The sequence below is a fragment of the Falco naumanni genome, chromosome 9 (assembly GCF_017639655.2).
Source record: "Falco naumanni isolate bFalNau1 chromosome 9, bFalNau1.pat, whole genome shotgun sequence".
In the NCBI taxonomy this organism is placed as follows: Eukaryota; Metazoa; Chordata; class Aves; order Falconiformes; family Falconidae; genus Falco; species Falco naumanni.
The window spans coordinates 3,834,876-3,854,444 of record NC_054062.1 but is presented as its reverse complement, the minus strand read 5'-3'; the positions used below and the strand labels follow the sequence as shown (position 1 = coordinate 3,854,444).

At 43.2% G+C, this 19,569-nt stretch overlaps 1 protein-coding gene across 3 annotated transcripts in view; it reads right to left on the bottom strand.

Annotated features, from left to right (window-relative positions):
- Positions 1–19,569, bottom strand: part of TNC (tenascin C) — a 72,188-nt gene that overhangs the window by 5,002 nt on the left and 47,617 nt on the right. For 2 of the 3 annotated variants that reach the window (XM_040606432.1, XM_040606433.1), the window contains 8 exons: positions 12,962–13,234; positions 7,385–7,507; positions 5,988–6,131; positions 4,710–4,829; positions 4,119–4,262; positions 3,178–3,308; positions 2,071–2,203; positions 121–272 (listed from right to left, as the gene is read on the bottom strand). In XM_040606432.1, the coding sequence (XP_040462366.1) occupies positions 121–272; positions 2,071–2,203; positions 3,178–3,308; positions 4,119–4,262; positions 4,710–4,829; positions 5,988–6,131; positions 7,385–7,507; positions 12,962–13,234 (1,220 nt within the window). Of the gene's footprint in view, positions 1–120; positions 273–2,070; positions 2,204–3,177; positions 3,309–4,118; positions 4,263–4,709; positions 4,830–5,987; positions 6,132–7,384; positions 7,508–12,961; positions 13,235–14,707; positions 14,981–17,296; positions 17,573–19,569 lie in introns of all 3 variants that reach the window. The other variant, XM_040606434.1, reaches the window with a different exon arrangement.

Sequence of the window (19,569 nt, the reverse complement as noted above, 5' to 3'; positions counted from 1 at the left end):
ACGCTGATAAGAGAGCACTATGAGGGATGCTGTAGGTGAACAGGGATGGGATGTGCTATCCCTGCCCTTAGTACAGGCAGATACACGTAAGGGTGGTGGGGGGCTCTCCCCCTTACTCACAATCCAGCCGCCGCCGTCCTCGCCCATGTCGCAGAAGACTTGCAGAGGCTGAGCCTTGTCCCCATTCAAGTAAATTGTGTAGATCCCAGAGGTGGTTTCTCCATTCAGGAGAGCCTGGGAGCAGTCTTTGGGGTAAGGATAGAGAAGACCAGCTGCACACACACAAAAAGAGAAAAAAGTCCTTAAGAAATCAGCAGTTACAAGGAATTTGTTGAATATAGATGACTCATGAAAATCTGTTTGGGGTCAATGGCACAGCCAAGTACATAGCGCAGGAACGGGGTTGTAATTGCTATCCTACATGTAGAAGATTCACAGTAAACAGCAGATGATGTAAATTTTTCTTTTGAATATGCTTTTGCACATCTGTCTACACTTTTTAAGTGCTGTGAATGCCGCCTAACTACTCCCTGCTATGATGGGAATGCATCCGCCAGCTAAATACTGAAATGGCATGAGCTGTGTTCACAGCAACTTTTGGGTAAAACCAAACCTACCAAACCCTGATAATGTCATAGAAAAAGGAGGGGGAAATACAAAGACAGGATTACAATGAAAAATAAAAAAATTGGTAGTATTTTGCTAGCAAGTACAATATTAAATATGTTATAAAACTTTTAAAAAACAAAGCAAACACTAACGGTTGAAACTACAGGGAAATGACATTAAGCATTTCTTTCTAACAAGCTAATAGCATCATTCCAGTCAGAACAATTTCTAACCCCCTAAAAAGCTTTTCTTTTTACTTTTTAAATTCACTCAGGCTATTAACTTTTCAGTCAATGGTCCAATTAAGTGAAGTTCTAGGTGTGCCTGTTGGAGAGTTTGAACTGTGGCTATTCACGGGGTGGTTGTTGCTCCCTTTCCAGTGTGCTGGCCATCCCTGCCGCTGCCTCAGCTACAGAATTTGCATCAGCTCCTGGATTCGGAGGAAAGTAGCTCTCTCCCTTTCACTTAACAGCACACAAATGCATGTTTCGAGTTGAGGCCAGGCTTAAGCATCTGCCTGAACGCGGCTGACACCCTGTTCGTATGGGCAAAGGCACCCCGTTAAGTCCCTGCTTGCGGTCAGTTTCCCAACTGCTGCTTAAATACACCCAGGTTTAATTCTTCTCCAATTTCTGGTTGTGGTTTGTTGCCTGGTGGTAGAGTTTATCCTGCTCTGCACAAGGAGTGGCTGTGAGCAGGGTCGGGGATGTGTCGCTTTCATCAGCGCTTCTGTGAGCCCTTGGGCTGACGGTCCAAGTGACAGAAGGGACAATGGGAACGGCTGAAGGTCCTGCTGGTTCTAAAAGGCTGGAAACCATGGAAAGTGAGACAAACAAGAGGTGAGGTTTCACAGTTAATACTGAACAACTTTTTCTTTTAACGTCAGCTGTGAAGTGACCTTCAGAGAACCCAATCTACTCCTGCATTCTGCTCACTGGAGAGCTGTCCTCTTAGAGCTGGAACCAATGCTGTGTGGCTTTATGAAAACTGATCTCAGAAAGAGTAGAAAACAGCCTGTCCAGAAATGCATCGCCTTGGACCACTGAACTGGTTTGTGTATGTGTGTGTATGTGGTTTGCTTCATTTCAACTTCAAATGCTGATTTGTTTTAAGCACTTGCTATGCATCAATACAGAGGTCAATCAGGGTGTCAGCTGGGATTTTAAAGAGCAATGTTCCTTTCCAAATTTTACGCGGGAAAGATAGGATGTTTCATCAGAGAGAGGACTAGAGACATAATGTGGATGGATATAAAGAAAATAGTTTCATCCTGCCAGTCTGGTGAAAGCAGGTGACACTGCAGCTCAGGGGGAACAGGGACTTTTGCACTGACACTACAAGCAAAATGAAGCACATACTGACAGTTGGAGTAAAAATCTTCTATGAGATCTGTGCCTGCTCTGCCCTGAGAGCAGTAACTTATATGTTCCTTCAGCTGTGCGTGTGCTCTAAAGGCCTTACTTGTGGTGAAAAGAGTCTGGATTGTTTTGCTCTTCAGGGATCCGCTCAGCGCCTGGAGTTTCACCGTGTACTGAGTAGATGGGCTCAGCTCCGTGAGGCTGTAAGAAGTTGTCTCGGGGTTTAGGATGACTTCCTATGGGGAGGAAAAATAATACAGGTAAACCTCAGTGAGCAAATCATAATGACCAGAACTGTTATTTATTTTAGTTTGTCACATTATTTTTTTGTGGTAATTATTTATGGTATTTTTAACGATCTAAATTATTTAATACAAAACTTCTATTCCTCTAAGATTTTTATTAAGCAAACTTCCTTTAGAAGTTCGAGAAAAGTTGCCTGGAAATGAATGTTTACCATCATAATGTATAAATTGTGTGATTTAAAAGCAAGTTAGCATAAAAGTTTACATGCCCTAAACATACCCATTGTATAGATTTGTTTGTGAAACTCATAAAAAATCAAGAATAATCACCCTTTAGGACAAGGAAATATACTGCAGTCTTCCAAAGGCTGCTTTTCTGTAACTTTAAAGGACTGGTTTTCAGTATGCTTAGGGAATTCACCTTCTTGAAACTCAAAACCCTTTCTGATGTACCAGGCTGGACATCCAAAATTATTTGCAATTTTTGCTGGGATTTACCTCATTTAAGCAACCAGTGTAATCTAGTTATTTAGGAACATAATAAAATTATTGGGGAGCAAGAGGCGCTTTCCAAGGAGATCCATCCTGCCTTAGACACCTCCTTGCAGAGGGGTGCGTTCTCCCGAGTTTGGAAAGGGGAATCCCATTTTTTGAGGTGTGTGAGTTTATCCCATGGTACAGGTTTGGAATGAGGGAAAACGGCTGCTTGTGCTTTTATCCATATTGTGGAGAGATGACGGCTGAAATTCTGGCTGCAATTGAGCTTGTTTCAGGCTGTGATATAGGAAAGTACTTACTCAGGTTTGGAATGCATTTGTGTTCAAGCAGGCACTGAAACAGGCACTTTGTATTTTACCGTGTTTATCTTAAGGCGTATGATTCTGTTCCATTGCTGGATGCTTCAGAGCATCTCTGCTGCCCAGTTCTGAGGCACAGCCCTTCTGGATTTGTTACAAGTGCTCTACCTTGACTCTGCCATCAACGGACTCGTAGATCAGGAGATAACCAGTGACAGGAGCACGAGGAGGCCTCCAAGTCAACACAGCTGTTTCTGACTGAACCTCAGTGGCACTTAAATCTCTTGGAGCATCCAGTCCTGATGGAGACAAAGGATCAATTAAAATCACATCTATATGAAGTTTAGTACTCAGGCTATCTTATGGACAGTATATTAAAACAGGAAAGCAAACATTTTCTCCCCAGAAATTTGAAATTGAAAAATATTACAACCTACATTTTGTAATCAAACAGTAATTTTCCCATTGGAAGTTTTGAAATAAAGGTATTTACTTTATCTAAGCCTAAGTATTGGCTTGTGTCAGGCACTTTATAAGCAGTTGCATCAAAATGTCTTTTGAAACAAAATTGTGCCTTTCATTGTTTCACACAAGAAGAGGGATTGGTATTTATATATTCCCAGGAAGAAAATCTTTGGTTTCAATGACACCTCTTTTGGACAGGAAAATTTTTCATACTTGGTCTGGCTACAGCTTCCCTTCTTCACTGTAATTATAACATGGAATTTGTAAGACTTGGCTCTTGGCTCCTTTGCCCTGGGACAAGCCAAGTAACAGTGAGGAAAACAAGAAATGTCCATGATTTCATTGATGCTCCTGGAAAGCTCTAAGTATGAAACTAGCTGGATACCTTCAGCATTGGTATTCCAGCATCAGCCCCAAAGAAGAGCTCTTGCTCCTGCTTTGTTTGAGAATCTGTAGAAATGGTGACAGAAAACCACCTTCTGGATCAGTCACCTGAGAAAAGTTGGTGCAAATGCTACCCAAATTCAGGTTTCTACTAAAAAAAGCACAACGTGCTGGGTCACTTGCTGGTATTAGAGAAACGTAAGCCAGGAGGGACTAAAAGAGATGGCAGCTCTCCCCTGCAGTGAGGTGGGACATAGCACCTGTAGTAAACTGAGTGGAGAGGGTTTCACTCTTCTGTGTGTCCTTCAGCGCATGGATACTCAGTGTATACTCAGTTGCAGGTCGAAGGCCCTTCAGGTCATACTCCACAGTGTTTCCTGATACCATCTGGGTAACTTCTGGTTCTAAGAAGAAAACACAAAACAGAACAGATCCCAGCATTATTCAGACATGTCGTGATGTACTCAACTTCACACTCCACTCAGTGATTTTTTAATTTTATTTTATTTTATTTTTTACTAGCTGGGGAGCAAGACCAAAATAGTAAAAGCCCAGAGCCCATCTCCCTGCTCTCACCTGTGCTGATTCTGAATTGCTACCAGAGTACCTTAGCGAGAAGTATTAGCACTCTCTAGTGTTCATACGAATTATAACGCCATCTTTTCAAGAATCTTGTTACCTCTGCTCACATCTGAATTGGGAATGCCTAACTGAAATGATAGTTTTTAAAATGTTTCCCTCAAATAACAGCCCCCTGCCATCTTCCTGGAGTCACGTCGCTGCACCCATTTCGGAGCATCCTTCGAGAGCTGTACCGCTGTCAGCTCCTGGACCCATCACTAACTCCTCACCGTCCTCAGAAGCGTAGGAGACAACGTAATTATCCACAGCAGCAATCGCTGGCTGCCAGGTTGCCAGAGCCTCAGCATCTGTGATGTTCACCACTACTAGACCTGACGGGCTGTCCAGAGCTGAAAGGAAGAGAATAACAAATTGAAGAAATTTGACATTTGACAAATGTTCTTGGCTCTGTGCAATGCTCTGTTGTAAATATATGACACAAAATGCGCAAACACTGCTGCTTGATGCAGCTTTTCTGATTGCCTTTGGAATAGTGGAGCTCTGCAGGAAAGACGTCAGTGCCTGTAAAGAGACATCAAATGCCCCGGCTGGAAAGGGGGGGTCAACATCTGGATTAAACACTGGGAACAGCCATAACCATGTTCTCAGATCAGTCTTGATATCGTCAATCTTAACGACTCTGTCAGAGCTGACATATTTCTCTCAACACCCCCAAATCTGGGCTGCTTTTTTGGAGCAAACTCGGGAGGCAGAGCTGGGAAAAAGAATTAATATGACAGCAACTGATCACCACCGTGACCTTCCACCAGCTTGCCCTGCGTGTTTAAAAATAAAGCAATCAAACAGGCAGCCAACCATCCAAAATCCCCACACGGCCTGCCTTGCTTCCTCACAGGACTCTGCTTTGCACATGGCTTTATGCTCTCCCTGAACTAGGATAGATATCTGCCTCCAGTACGGCTGGGATGGGCTTAGACATTTCATGTTACTATCCAATACTCGTCAACTTGTTCCTTGCCTCTGTTCTCCGGATACTTGCTCCCCCCCAAAATAAGAATGAATGATGGACACTGCAGGGTGGGGTCAGCAGAGGCGGTGAACCCTCATTGCCTGCAGGGATATTTAAAGCTGCGTTAAAGAAAAAAAAAACAGGAGAGAGAATGTTTTTACTCTTAGAACACAGTCTGGAACCTGGGAGAGTCTGAGTCCACAACAAAAACTGGTCTGAGCTGCTCAGCTGAGCTGGCACTTTGCTCCCTTGTCTGTAAAATAGTGGTAAGTAGCTTCTGGGTTTTTTTCTGATGTATTAGGACTGTAACTATGTGAATTGTCTCTGTCTGACTGGAAGTTGAGCATCAGCACTAAGCAGATGGGAGCCTGATCACTTGCAATTTCTAGTCTCATCTGAAATACAGAGGCACAAAGAAAGAGTAGGCAAAAGGACAGCAAAAATGGGATTTCAGTGGGTCTGCAGCTCCAGTTCCCCAGCCTCTCCTACGGCACAGACAACGCATTGGAAAAACTGCTATTTGCTCTTTATTTATCACCTGTTTTCAGAGTGCCAGAGATGGGTTCACTTTCTTCAAAGCCTTTCACGGAGATGATACTAACATTGTAGTCTACACCTGGCACTAACTTCACCAGCTTGGTCCTTGTCTTGCTTCCATCGACTGTAACAACATTTGGAGTACCTAGGATAAAGCCAAATGCCAAGGGATTAGTGACACAATACTCCAGGAAATGCTTGAAGGATGTGTTTCAAGCTAAAGACATTTTGACCAACATGCACCTACTTGTACAGGAGGTGGTGAATTTTCCCTAGTTAGTTACAATCACCGATGTCAAAGGGTAGCCTCAGGAAAAAATATTGCTGCCATGACATGTAAATCTAAGACATTGGTTTCTATTCATTCCTAATGGTATGCCAACAGTAAGGAAAAATTAACATTTCTGTTCAGAAAAATGGGATTTTACAAATGAGATGTAAGGTGAAAACACAATGTACTCTACATGGAAATTCATACACCTGCAAGAGGACAGGACTTGCAACTTCGATCTGCCTTGTTTCTGGTAAGGGCTAGAAGTTTCTCTTTCACCCATCTCATTTCAAATAAGGATACAGTATATATCATTTTAAGAGGTGCTGTATATGTGGGTGAGGACTTAGGACACATATTTGTTTCAGATTCTGGGTTTATTCCAGGAAAGCACTTAGAAGAGTGCCTAACTTTATGATAGCGGATTGCTCCTTTTCTTCTGTGGGACAACTATATATTTAAAGTTGTGTGCATGCTTACATACTGTATTTTCTAAAGGCTTGTATCTTTACTTGTCTTAGTCAATAGCATGTCTTTTATAGTTCTGACATCTGTAGTGTTTGCTGTGTAGCTGTTTCCATTCAAAGATGTCCCCAAGTTATGCTAAAAACCTGTTTAAGTATAGGAAGTTTTTTAAAATGAACACTAAAACCAAGATATAATGGAAGGAATAAAACAACATTGGGGAGCTCTAAGAAAATCACTGCCTTGGAAAACTATTATAACCATGAACTACGATTATTGTTTCCAAGGGCCATTTTTTCACATATGCTTAGCTCATAAAGTGCCTACAAAATAACGAGACAGTTTGGAAAGAAATCCTTACTTAGGAGGCTCAGGGGGAATCTAGATTTTTGTGAACATGACCCTATTAGGGTACCAACGATTCCAGTACTCAGCTCTGAGCGCCCTTACAAGTCTTGTCCATGGGATGTAGGACACTGCCGAGACAGAGGTTGGCTCACTGGGACCATGTATCCACATCCACATTCCTGGTCAGCAGTTTGAAGAAAGAAATGATCTGTGTAAGGTCAGCTGGGAGATGCACTGAGAAATGGATATTGGCACAACAAACCCTTTCTTGTCTCCCTTTTGTCACCTTCCTCCCCGTCCCTCTGCACAGTTACCTCCTGTGATGGGGACATAGGTTATCCGGTAGCTCTCCACGCGGCTGCGAGGGGGTGTCCAGCTGACTGTAGCAGAGTTTTCCGTGATGTCAGAGAAAGAAATTCCCTTGGGAGATCCAACAACTGTCAGCGGAGAACAAAGAACACACACACACCACATAGAAAGGAAAGGTAAATAATTGCTTATCAGTTCTTAGTGCTGGAACTCTGATTTGTCTTACCCCCTACCCCAAGAGCTGATGCTATCAATATTCTGTCCTAAACAACACTAATGCAGGGAGCACCAAACAGTTAACGGTGTTATCACATACTGACAGCAGCAATCTATTTGGTCTAAATTTTCCTTTTTCAGTAATGTTGCAGTAGCGCATAGCATAAAAATACCCCAGACACATATTGGCATATTGTGTACATAGAGGTAACAGAGATTTCAGTGTTACAGAAAGGTATGGAGGAACCCTTACAGGAATGCCACCTATTACTCAGGTATCATTATGTTTATATTTTTTTTCTACCTCAGTTTCACTTGGATGGTTTTTAGACTTTCCATTGAGTATCAGAGCCGCAGCTGTGACACACAGCCGTGGCAGCCCTCAGCAGTGGAGAGGTCTCTCTTTCTGAGCATAAAGTTTTTATTCTAGGATGCTTAAAAAAGACCTGGACCCAGGTGCGTGAGTTCATCAGGGGTCTCTCCTCTCAAGCACTAGCTGCCTGTAAGTTTTGTTGGCTTCAAACTAGAGGTGACTAGATTTTCTCCTTGGAATCTTTATCTGAGACCACGAATTTTCTAGGTATATTCAAACACATACATCCAGAGGATATCCAAGTACAACTGTTGTGAGGAAGGCACTTGTGATTCCCCTGCAGATTTTTGTTATACAACCCAACCTTTCCCCATATGAACCTGAGCACTACTATTGCCCCCATAAATTGGATCAGTAAGCTGGGCTGAGAAAGCCCAGTTTTGCCCAAATGACCCAATCTTAAGATGCAAACCAACACTGATTTGAAACATTCAGTTCAAGACCTATTTAAGCTACTGCAAAAAGCATGGAAAGGGCTTCTGGAAGGACACAGTAAAGAGACCTGCTACTTCAAAGTTTACATTGAGCATCTCACTTCCAATTTGTTTTTTTGACTGTAACCAAAACAACCCTGACGTGTATTAAAAAAATAAACAGCCCACACAGAGTAGCCCATTAGCACAAAGAGCACTGATACTCAACATCAGCTACATTAAGAGCGGTGAAGACAGGCTGAGGGCAGGGGAAGGAAAGGCAAGAGGAGAAAAAAGCAACCATGCTTGAAATAGCTTGGAAAGAACGTGTCTGCGGGAAAGAAGTCAGAGGGCTGCTTGTTCCATGTGTCCCCAAAGCTTTAGCAGCAAAGCACTAAATCAACTGAAAGGCAGGGAAAGATAAACAACAGAGCTCTCAAGAGAAATGTAAATTATTACTCTGGAGCTCACTAAACATGTTGCATTCATGGGGTTTGCTCTCATGGAAAAGCCAAAAGAAAGAAAAGAATTAAGGATAATGGAGGAAGCAAGGTGGGATTAGTAAAGCTACAATGGCACACAAAGTTGCTGCTGATCTAGGTACAGTCTGAAGAAAACAAGAGCATAAAGGAAACCTGGGAAAGAGAGAGAAGTGTAAATCACATTGATTTTGTTGCACATTGTAGGTGCCCTTAGTGACTAGAGAAAAGTGCTAGTGATGACTCGGGAGACCAAAGAGATGGATCAGCAGTTCATTTTCATACATATGGGGAATTCCAGCTTTTTCCAGGAAAAAAAGTACCCAATCCATCCTACTTGGGCTCTGCTGTGCACGCTTTCATGGGCTTTGTGCTTGTTTTCTGTACCAGAATCTGAACTGCATAACAAACAGTAGTAAGAAGGGCCTTGACTATGTGAGAGTTCCACATACCCAGGTACCCCAACTGCAGCTAGTTTCCCGGGAGCAAACCTGGCAGAGGCAGTATAATGGACCACCAGAGCAAGCATCAGTCCTGGAACGAGTCCCAGAGATTTAAGAGAGTGGTACCTTTGAGCAGAGGGAAATTAGAAAGGAGCAAATGAAACCATCTTCTTGGTCTCCCTGAAAGCCAAAATTAAGCAGGCAGAAAAGATGGCTAGCATGCTTCTGTTATAAAAAACCACAGTGCATCTGTTGGGCAGATACAGGCAATTAGCATTGTCCTCCAGCATCACTCCCCATTAGCTGTAAGAGAGACAGAACTTTCCCGTGAGGTTGCTAAAGCACTCATGATACCTAAGGAGCTGCTACTCTTTGGTTTGTTGGGTTTGTTTGCAAAAAAATTGTTCTTTCATTCCTAACAGACTATAGCAGAGTGTTCCCTGACTTTCTTCTCCTAAGCAACAGGAAGCACCAGGTTGCATTTATCATGTAATAAAGAGCATGTAAAGTGTTCTGTGACCATCTCAGATAAAAAATGCTGTCACAGTGTGGCAAAACTCCATTAGAAGAGGAGGAAAGTAGCAACGCAAGACTCACGCTTCCGACCAAGGATATTAAATGGCACATACCTGTGTTGTGGTCCCCCAGTGAGGGCTGAATTGCACCCTAACAGACATTATACACATGAATTTTGGAAAGACACTGTCCCTCTGAGAGCATCAGAGGACAAACTCCCTTGGGCCAACTTGATTAGACACTGCAGATCTGTATGATGCTGCCTTTCACTATGGTGATTTTATAATTGTCTTCTATCACAGCAGAACTGATGAGGCTAAAGTGACAAACAAATGCAGAGGGTAGGGAGAATGGGTACCATCATCACCCCGAAGAGGATAGCCTTTTAACAGCATCATTATCAGCAGTTCTGGGGGAAAAACTCTTGCTGTTCACTTGTACACATGGGTAAATAATGGAGGAAGAGCTATTAGCGATGGGTATGGGAAGACAGACTTCATTGTTACTTCCCCTGCCCAGCAGTTTCACACCACATTCCTGGTGTGATGGCAGCAAGGGGCATCATCTCAGCCTCTAGGCAAGTCACCATGCAGGGCCAACACAAGCTGCGTGGACAAAATAGCAAATGCCAGTCCTAACCTGCTCATCCCTTCCGCATCTGAAGCCCACGGCTGTCACTTGATCAACTGCCTTGCTGACTTCTTCTTACAAAAGGAAAAGGAAACCACAGAGGAGGACAAGGCAGCAAAAGGCGAGCACTGCAAGATCTTTCCTCTCTCCTCATGGCAGGCGGGTGGGTGCTGTACAGACCCTCGGCGAGGATGGCTTGGGATGCTCAAACCAGACCCCCTCAGCTGCACCAGTTACATCAACTGAGGACCTGATCCCCTAAGACTGCATTTGTGTATACGAAGGGTATGTGCCCAGGTAAGTAAGAAGGGGGAAGCTGCAAGTGATAAATAGAGAAGGATTTTCAATCTAGATTATTTTTCTGCCTTCATTTCCCTGATATGTTCAGTTTAGGTTTGCTGGCCTGTTTGCTAGCTTTATTCCCACTGTTATTTTACTATCTCCTCTACCAAAGCTAAAGACTTGCTAGCTAATTTATTTCTTGCTCACTCATAACTTGTACACAGGCAGAAGAAAGTAAGACTGAATCTAAGCCTGTCTGAGCTACCCCTTTCAGGGACAGAAATATTTCTTTGCAACCAGACTGGAAATGCTATAAATATACATATGTTTGTGTAATAATCAACTCCTAAAAAAGACATTAGTTAGATGCCTTGGCAGCCCAGCTACTCGATGTTGTGCAACCTGCAGTCCAAATTATTTAGCTGGATTTTTGTGGCTCCAGCTCTATTATCAATTATCCATGGGCTATTTACATCTGACAAACATCTTTGGGGCTATTGGCTTCAGTAGGTGACATGTACTAAATCTCCCTTAAATAACTGAATAAGAATGTAGTCATAAGCAAAATGACAACTCCTAGTGGTTTACCATAAATATCCTGGAAGCCAGTGAAAACGGGGAGATGCTGCTAACAAGTGCAGCTGAATTTAAACATCCCTCTCCATTATGAGCTCCCCACAAGCCTGGGGGACAGCGGCTTGTGATGGATGCATGTTCTGCTCCATGTAAATGTCTGCTTGAGTGTACATATGCCCTTGCTGTTTATTCAGGGAATGTGATGCCAGTCACTGAGCTGGTCAGAAATGTGCCTTTCCATGCTAACAAGTGGCACCACAGACATTAAGTTAAATCATGAGGCCCTGCTATTTCAGGAAAATACTGAGTTATTATTGTCCTTTTTCTGTGTGCTGTCTGGAGGACACTGCTATAGTTGGGCAAATGCCTCTTGTATCCATTTCTCTTGGCTTTCTCATGCACTGAACTTACTTGTTTCGTTCTCCTTGCCCTTCTCCAGGAACTGGGTTGATTTAAAATAACTGTTTTCATATCAGCAAGCTCAAAATTTTTAAAAGAGTCAATTTGGGTTGCAGGATGTTCCTTCATTTGCTTTAGATTTCAATATGTTTCAAAATGAAACTATAATTTTGGTGGAAAAAAAATCAAAAGCTTCATTCAAAAGTGCTAAAATGAAATGCTTCGAATTATGAACCTTTTTTGTTTGTTTAAATTAATCTAAGAATTTCAACATAAACTTCAAGAGCTTTTTACTTGACTAGTATCTGCACACTTTCATAGAAAAATTATAGAAGAAAAAATATTCCAGCTATGAGCAGCAAGAATGTCCTCCTCCCTGCCACTGAGAAAATGAAGCTCTGCTCCAGTGGAGATTTTTCAGAAATGTAGAAAGGTTTAGGCTAACTTCAGACAGAAGATATTTGCAGTTATGTTTACAATGTTGCTTCATTAATGTGAGACTATGAAAGGCAAGAAATCCAGCTTTGGGGAACTGGCATGTTGCAATTGAGGATTAAGGCCTTGGTATTTTATTTTTTTTTTTAAAAAAAAAAAAGGTATGAATTGACAGGCATACCTGCATCTTTTCTTCTGGATTATTTTACCTGGGTAAGTCACTAAGCTAATTTACATCAGGATTTTTGATAGACAAGAATGAGAATATATAGAAACTTCTGCTGAGAGAGTTCAAAGTTTTGATTTTGCAAGAAACTCAACTTCATGTTGAATTACCGAGAACATCTTGCTTTTGGTAAGATCAGTCCAAGTTAAGGGTGCTTAGTCCTTTGCTGATCAAGCCACAAATAAACTCCTCAATAGCTCTGGCAAATTAATTTTGTTGTACCCCCTTTCTGGGGAGGTAAATTGTTGTATAGTGGCGATATGCAATTAGTCACAGTGAATCACTGAAACAGGGTGATACAAAGAAAGTATTTCTTGGACCCCAGAGCCAGTGCTTTCATTGCTAGACTGCTGCCTAATTCCAAATGAAGAAAGTAATGAAATAAAACCACGTTATATAGACAGTGATGAAACTAAGGAATCGGAGCTGACTGATTATAAATAACTACAGCACATGGGAGCAGTAACTCGGCTAAGGGACGTGCAGCGGGCAGCTGGAACACCTCAGGAGCAGCTCGAGCTGGCTGTGCAAAGGAGAGATGCTGAAAGAAACAGGCGTGAACATGTTACACTTTTCCTACTGCAAAGACAATACCTGTGGTTGCTACTGCATTTACGGGTTGGGAACGTCGTCCACTGCTAACTCCATAGAGCTCAATTTCGTATTCAGTGCCCTCTTTCAGCCCTGTTATATCCTGGGTGCGCTCGTGGCCTGGTACTATTAGTTCCAGTGGATCAGATCTCCTTTTGGTATCCCTGATTTTTAGAACAAAACTGTTGAAAACCCCATCGTCTGCAGTCCAGGACAGACGGAAGCCATCTGGAGTAGCATCTGAAACCAGAAGGTTGTCGACCTCGGGTTCTGCTTCTAAAAAAGGAGAAGATAGCAGCAGGGAAAAGAAATGATTTGTTAATCAGTTCATTGGAGACCTGCCTGAGGTCTGGCTATAGCACACTGCAAAAATCCAACCACAGTTCAAAGAAAAGGGAAACAGCCTGCCAGCTATGGAGACCAAACCGACCCGGACTGTTAGCATCATAAACCTACTGAAGAAGATACATGTGAGTGTGTGCAGGCCCATTCAAACTTTCACTCTTTAATAGCAAATCCACCGCAGGGACATACACCGTTTGCCTCTGGCATGCAAGTTACATACATGCTAATAGTAAGTTTCATGTGCATTTCTCCCTTGCTACCTACGTGAAACCTTTACATACGATAAACACAAGCTCTTGTTATAGAACTGCAGGCATGCCTGTAATGTTGTCAGGTCTCTCTCTGTTAGGAGGACTGCATAGAAGCCCCTTGAAAGGGTCTTTTTCTTCATGCAAAACCCTTATTTCATGCACTTCTGGCATCTGTGATGCTTCTGATCAGATGAATCCTTTACAGCAATATTAAATAAATGCTGAAGCAGCTCAGGGGAATTATGAAAGTTTATGTTCCTTAAACAGCACACTTAAATCCAAATGCAAGACCTACTGGCTTTAGTGAAAGAACCCATTCAAGAGGATCCCAGGAGCTGTAAGTTATTAATTACCTGCAAAATATCTTTAGCTCTGTGTGGTCAGGCGTCATTACCTAGAGAAATGCTACTGGAGTGGTTACTACCTTACAGCATCTCCAATGCACTTCTTTCTTCCACAGAAAGACATTCCTATTCATTTTCTTGCAAACCTCCGATCAGGTAACCCCCAGCTTTGCTGCTGCATACACAGCAACATGCAGATGAGACTTGATGGTTATGGGGCTACGGAATCAGTCTGCAAAGATTTTTCAAGAAAGCTCAAGTGCTGCTGGCAAACAGCAGCTATGATGAGGTTGAAAACATGAGCTAAGGTTTTCTGGAGAGACATGCCAACTTTGTGGGTAGCAATGATCACATTTGATGGTCTTTGGGTGGAACCCACCCAGAGAGTGAAAGAAAGGAAGCCTTGGGCAAGAAATGCATCACCCTTCCTGAAGGTCCTGATGGTTGGCAAGTTGGAGAATGCTGCCCAACAGCTGTTAACAAGACGAGCTCCCCCATGCAGCTGTTTTTCTTTAAAGACTTCGGTTAGAAGTACCTGCATGACCATACCAGAAACTTTCACCCCTCAACCCACGTCATGCGCCTCTACAGGATCCCTCATAAAAACAAAAAGGGAAACATCAAGTTAGAAGGAACAGGATTTCATTGGTGAACCTATCAATCACCAGGAGTTATGTGTAGCCACGATGCAGAAAAGGATGCAAAAGCCAAGGTTTGCTCTGCAAACGGATTGCATGAAACATCTTCCATGTGAGAAGAAAAGCAAGAAAGAAAAGGTGAAAAAGAAGAATTTGTTCACATTAAAATACCTGTAACAGCCACAGTGCTTAGGGGCTTTGTTTGGTGCCCCTTGGCAAAACCATAAAGCATAACCTCATAGCCAATGCCAGTAATAAGGCCTTTAAGCTTCAGTTGCCGCTGGGCTCCCGTAAGGAGGAACTCCTGTGGGTCCAGCAGCTTGCCGGAATCCACCACGACTACTAGAAAGTTGTCAAAGGCATTCTCCGATGCCATCCACGACACTGTGAACCCATAAGGGTTAATGTCAGAGACAGTTAGGTTTTCCAGTGGGGGCATGGCCTCTAAAAGAAGGGAAGGTGCAAAAACACACACACAAAAAAAAAAAAAAAAGAAGCGAAAAACATTGCAAATTAGAAAGTGTCACAGATTCCACCAAACATAAATCACATTTTTCCCCAAAGTACGGATTTAATAGAAGTGCATAGCCAGAACCACGAGACTTGGATTTTCAGTGGAGCCTCCAGAAGTCAGATGGTCAACTCTTAATTTTCATCAAGGGTGTCTCAGTACCTCGACTCGCAAGCTCCATTGAAATTCCTTCCAAGCTCACTGTGGAAGCACATTTCTTCTGTTACACATGCACTGTAAGACAGTTATAACCAAAACTCTTTTAGAAATGCTATGCATGAAGCTTTTATTTCCTTCTATTTGTCTCCACCACCAGTGCTTTAGGGACAAGCCTCAACTTTGGCATTCACAGCTCCTGTACTGCGCTGCTTTGCCTCTCTGCTTCACGTGAATATCTCCAGCTTTTCTTTTCACAATGGTGGAGGGGTCAGAGATGCCTGAAGGACTGCCAGGAGCAGGACATTCATCAGCCAGGGTCACAGCCAGTGCAAGTACTAAACACTTCTGCAGGGGACAGGCAAGGGGCCGGACTTGCCCTGGCTCAGGGCAGGGGCTAATGCCTGCGGAACAGAGCAATGAGCAATGATCTGTCCAAAGAGCTTCACGTGCAGCTGTTAACGTGGTATGTTGACAACTTCAATTTTTTCAATCAGTGAATTTTTTTTTTTTCCCACGTCAGCACGACACTTGTCAAAATTTAGAGGCTGTGGATCAATCCTCAGAACTTTCACACCAAGTCTCTAGGTGGGGGGGGCGGGGGGAATGAGAAAAAAAGAAAAAAAAGCGCCATCATTTCACAAGATAGTTGCTCAGTGCATTTTGCTCACTCAGAATCTGAGAAGTGAAATAAGATCAGCTGGCTTTGCTAAACCCTGGCCTTGATCCTGCATCCCAGGCATTACTAGCTTTTCTCTAAACTACTTGTGAAACCTTGCTTTGTTGGCTCAGCAGTGAACTCATCCCTTCTTCCAATCGCTCAGATTCTGCTCACTTCAGAAAATATGAGTTAGCTAAACACAGAATTTTCTCTAGAAAAGGGTTTGGGGTTTGGTTTTGACATTTCACAACTGCTGAAACTGATAATCTGTTAGAATTTAGCATAAAAATTACCTCTTGAAGTTTTATAATTTGGAAGTCCTTATGTTTTGATGTTTACACATTTGGATGCCAGAGATTCAGCTCCAGTTTATGCAGTTCAGAGACTTATTTGCAGCCTACTTGCTTCTGATCATGCAAGCCCAAAGATCCACATTTTGGTTTGGTCTCTGGGAGGGTGAGTAAACAAGCAATAAGCTCCAAATGCCAAAATTATTTTCCTGGGATAGGTGTTGAGTGACACCACCACTCTAAACCCAGCAGGTTTCTGTGAACTGCTGGCACAGCTCTCTGCTGCGCAGTGCCACGTGTTTACCTAGCTGTGGGAAGCCTTCTCCCAGAATCCCAGTGTCCGTGGTTTATTTTCAAAAAAGGAGGCATCTGTGCTCTGGTGAAGCTAAAGAGCAGGGGTTTTGAAAGCCGAGTTGCTCGTTTTTATGTGACTGAATGTCATCAGGGGGCAGAGCAGAGCTGGTGCAAAATGCAGCCGTTTGCCTTAAGGAAAATGATGGTGGACTTTGCCTTTGGCAGAGATGGACAGCCTGACGCTGAGAGGGATGCTGCTACTGCAGCTGGTGTCCCCACTGCATGCAATGAAGAGAGGAGAAAAAGGAAAAGGCCTCGATTTCTTCATTAATCCATCTCAGGGTGCCCCTGTGCCTGTGTGACAAGCCCTAGTAGCCCATACTGGCCACATAACACATCGAATCTGGCATTTATTTGGTCATCTGAGAGGTGTATGATGTACAATCCATCCCAGTCAAAACCTGGCTGAAATATTCAGACTTAAGAGGTGGGTTGAGGGGACATCAGAGGACAGGAGATGCTCTAAACTCCAGTCTTCTCTGGACCCTTCAGGTGCAACTAGCGTTAGGCAAATTTCCCCCTCAAACTTCAAAGTTAAAAGAGATTATTCGATATGGGAGAAAGACTCCAGAGAGTTCCTAACTCTTAACTAGTACTCCTCCTAGAATGCTTTTTTTAAGTTCACACAATTGGTCTGACCCATCCTTGCACTAGATTTGCAAACAAAACCATTGTTGCTGGACAAGATATTCAGTGCTGCAGAGAGTTTTGTTTTTGTTTTTTAAATCCATGCTGGAATATATACCTTTATGAGCCAATAAACAGACTCCAAACCTTTAAGCAGGTACCTGTCATGACAAAAGCAGTGAGGGGCTCTGTGTGAACACCAGCATTGGTGGTCCCCTTAATGTTAATGTCATAGCCCGTGTAATCTAGCAGGCCTGAGATGTGAGCGCTGCGAGCACCTCCCGACACCGTAAGCTCCTGGGGTTCGTGTGCTGCATAGGAATCTCTAATGTGTATAACAAACTTGGCAAAAGGCCCATCTCTGGTGGTCCATGAGAGGTTGAAGCTGTCAGGGGTAACGTTTGTGAGTGTGAGCGTGCCCAGCTGTGGCTCAGCCTCTGAAGGAAAAAGGAACACAGGTGAAGACACAGCATTACTCCAGGGGGCTGGGGGAATTAGCGGCGGAGGTTTATAGATGCTTAGAGGTAAGGCTGAATGTTTCAGCCTTGTTTTGCAGTGGTTAAAGAAAAAAAAAAAAAAAAAAAGAAAAAAAAAGGGAAAAAAAAGGAGCATTGCAAGAGCCAGTTTGTAAGGTTTTGGAAAGAAGCCACTGAAATTAGTGCTGACTTTTAAATTATTTTTTCATTTCATTTTCTTAAACTCAATTTTCCTAATGAAACATGGGCCTGATTTACAGAAGCACTAACAGCATGCAGTCCTGTGGTAAAGCCACAGAAACTGCAGGAACTCACACTGGGAATTTGATGGGAATACAAACCCAATGCAATTCCAAAGTAGATAAAAGTAGGTTTCAGGCAGGAATTAGGCAAGTCCAAAACAGACATCCTTGAAATCCCAGTTCAGCTTCTGTTCAGTGTTTCTGTTGCCTGGAGCTGTATTATTTTTGGACTCCAAAATTTATGAGGGGTTTCGGTTCTAACAGTGATCATCTCAGCACTAATCTCAGGCCAAAACCTCCCTGGACTCCACAGAGAAGGTGTTCCCCATCCTCTGATTAGGCACAATCAGAGACTATCTAATAGAATGAACAGAAAAGACCCCACAACGCTGCTGTTGCTCTCCTCTCTGACTGTTCAGTGGCCAGGACACTTCCTTAAGAAGAAAAGGCTTTCCTTTTCTGCTAGAGGAAATTCAAAATCACATCTCTCCCCTGCCAGGGGAGAAACTTGGCCTTCAGGCTACAGGAGGGGGAGAGATCCTTACCCATCCTGTTTTAAAGCTATTCCATTTAGCATAAAATCATTAAAGATGCATTACAGAACAGAGAGCACAAAAACATGACCTGGAAGCCAGGTGGTCAGAGAATCCTTTGTGGGCTCTCAGGGCTGATTTTCTGCTTTTTCTCTTGCCAATTGAGTATAAACCAAGAACACCTTGGGAAATGCAGCCAGTGAGATACAGGAAAGTAACTCTGGAAGTGGTTCATGCTGGGAGAAGAGTCAGAAAGATGTATCCCACTGGCAAAGAGAACAGTGAAAGAATGAAATCCTTTTCTTAACTAAAACATGAACTGCTGCAAGATGTTCCAACTTTTTCTCCCGTCCCTTATTGCAAGCCTTTTAAATAATAGTCCACCTTCTTCTCTAGAATAGCCTAGGAACAGGTGAATCCAAGTGGCCCCAATTAAGGACACATGCTGTTGTCATGCTGTCAACCAGTGACCATCAACACCTTCATGGCTGACAGTGAAGATGTCACCATGAAGCATGGTACTTCCGAAGACAGGGAAGGAGATGAGAAAATATCCACAAAGCAAACAGGCTTGGGTGGAGAACCCAGTGAAACCGAGTGTGGAGCCATCAGCCCCGCATGCAGGTCAGAGAGGACAGACCGATCCTCTCCAGTCTCATCCTGAAATGGCCACATTCCTCCACATGCCACTTGCATCCACTCAGGCATGTTCATACCATGACACTCAGACTCCAAAGAACACTACATGCAAAATAAGTTGAAATTATCTCTTCAGGCAAGTCTTGGTGATCTCCCACCACCCTGGAATCACCACAGAAAAAGCTCTGACATTCAGTGAAACGAGAGATCTCAGAGACTCAAAGGTAGCAATGCAAGTGGCAGAGTGGTGGGCTGCCCATCAAGAAAGGCTGAACTTGCATTCTGAGCCCCGCTCTCTGCTGGGAACACACAAAAATACCAGGCAGAGAAGAACATTGGAACCAGCATAAGGTGGCCAGACCACTCCATGCAGTTTTGGTTGGTTGTTTAGCATGCTGCGTGAAACTCCCTCTGGAGATGCAAATGTCTTGGAGGACATTTAAGAGAGAACCAAAAGGACATGCAGGTGCCTCTCCAGGCTGATAAAGACATGAAGGCCTTCCACCCACAACAGAGCAAGTGAGGATGGGATGAACAAGAACTT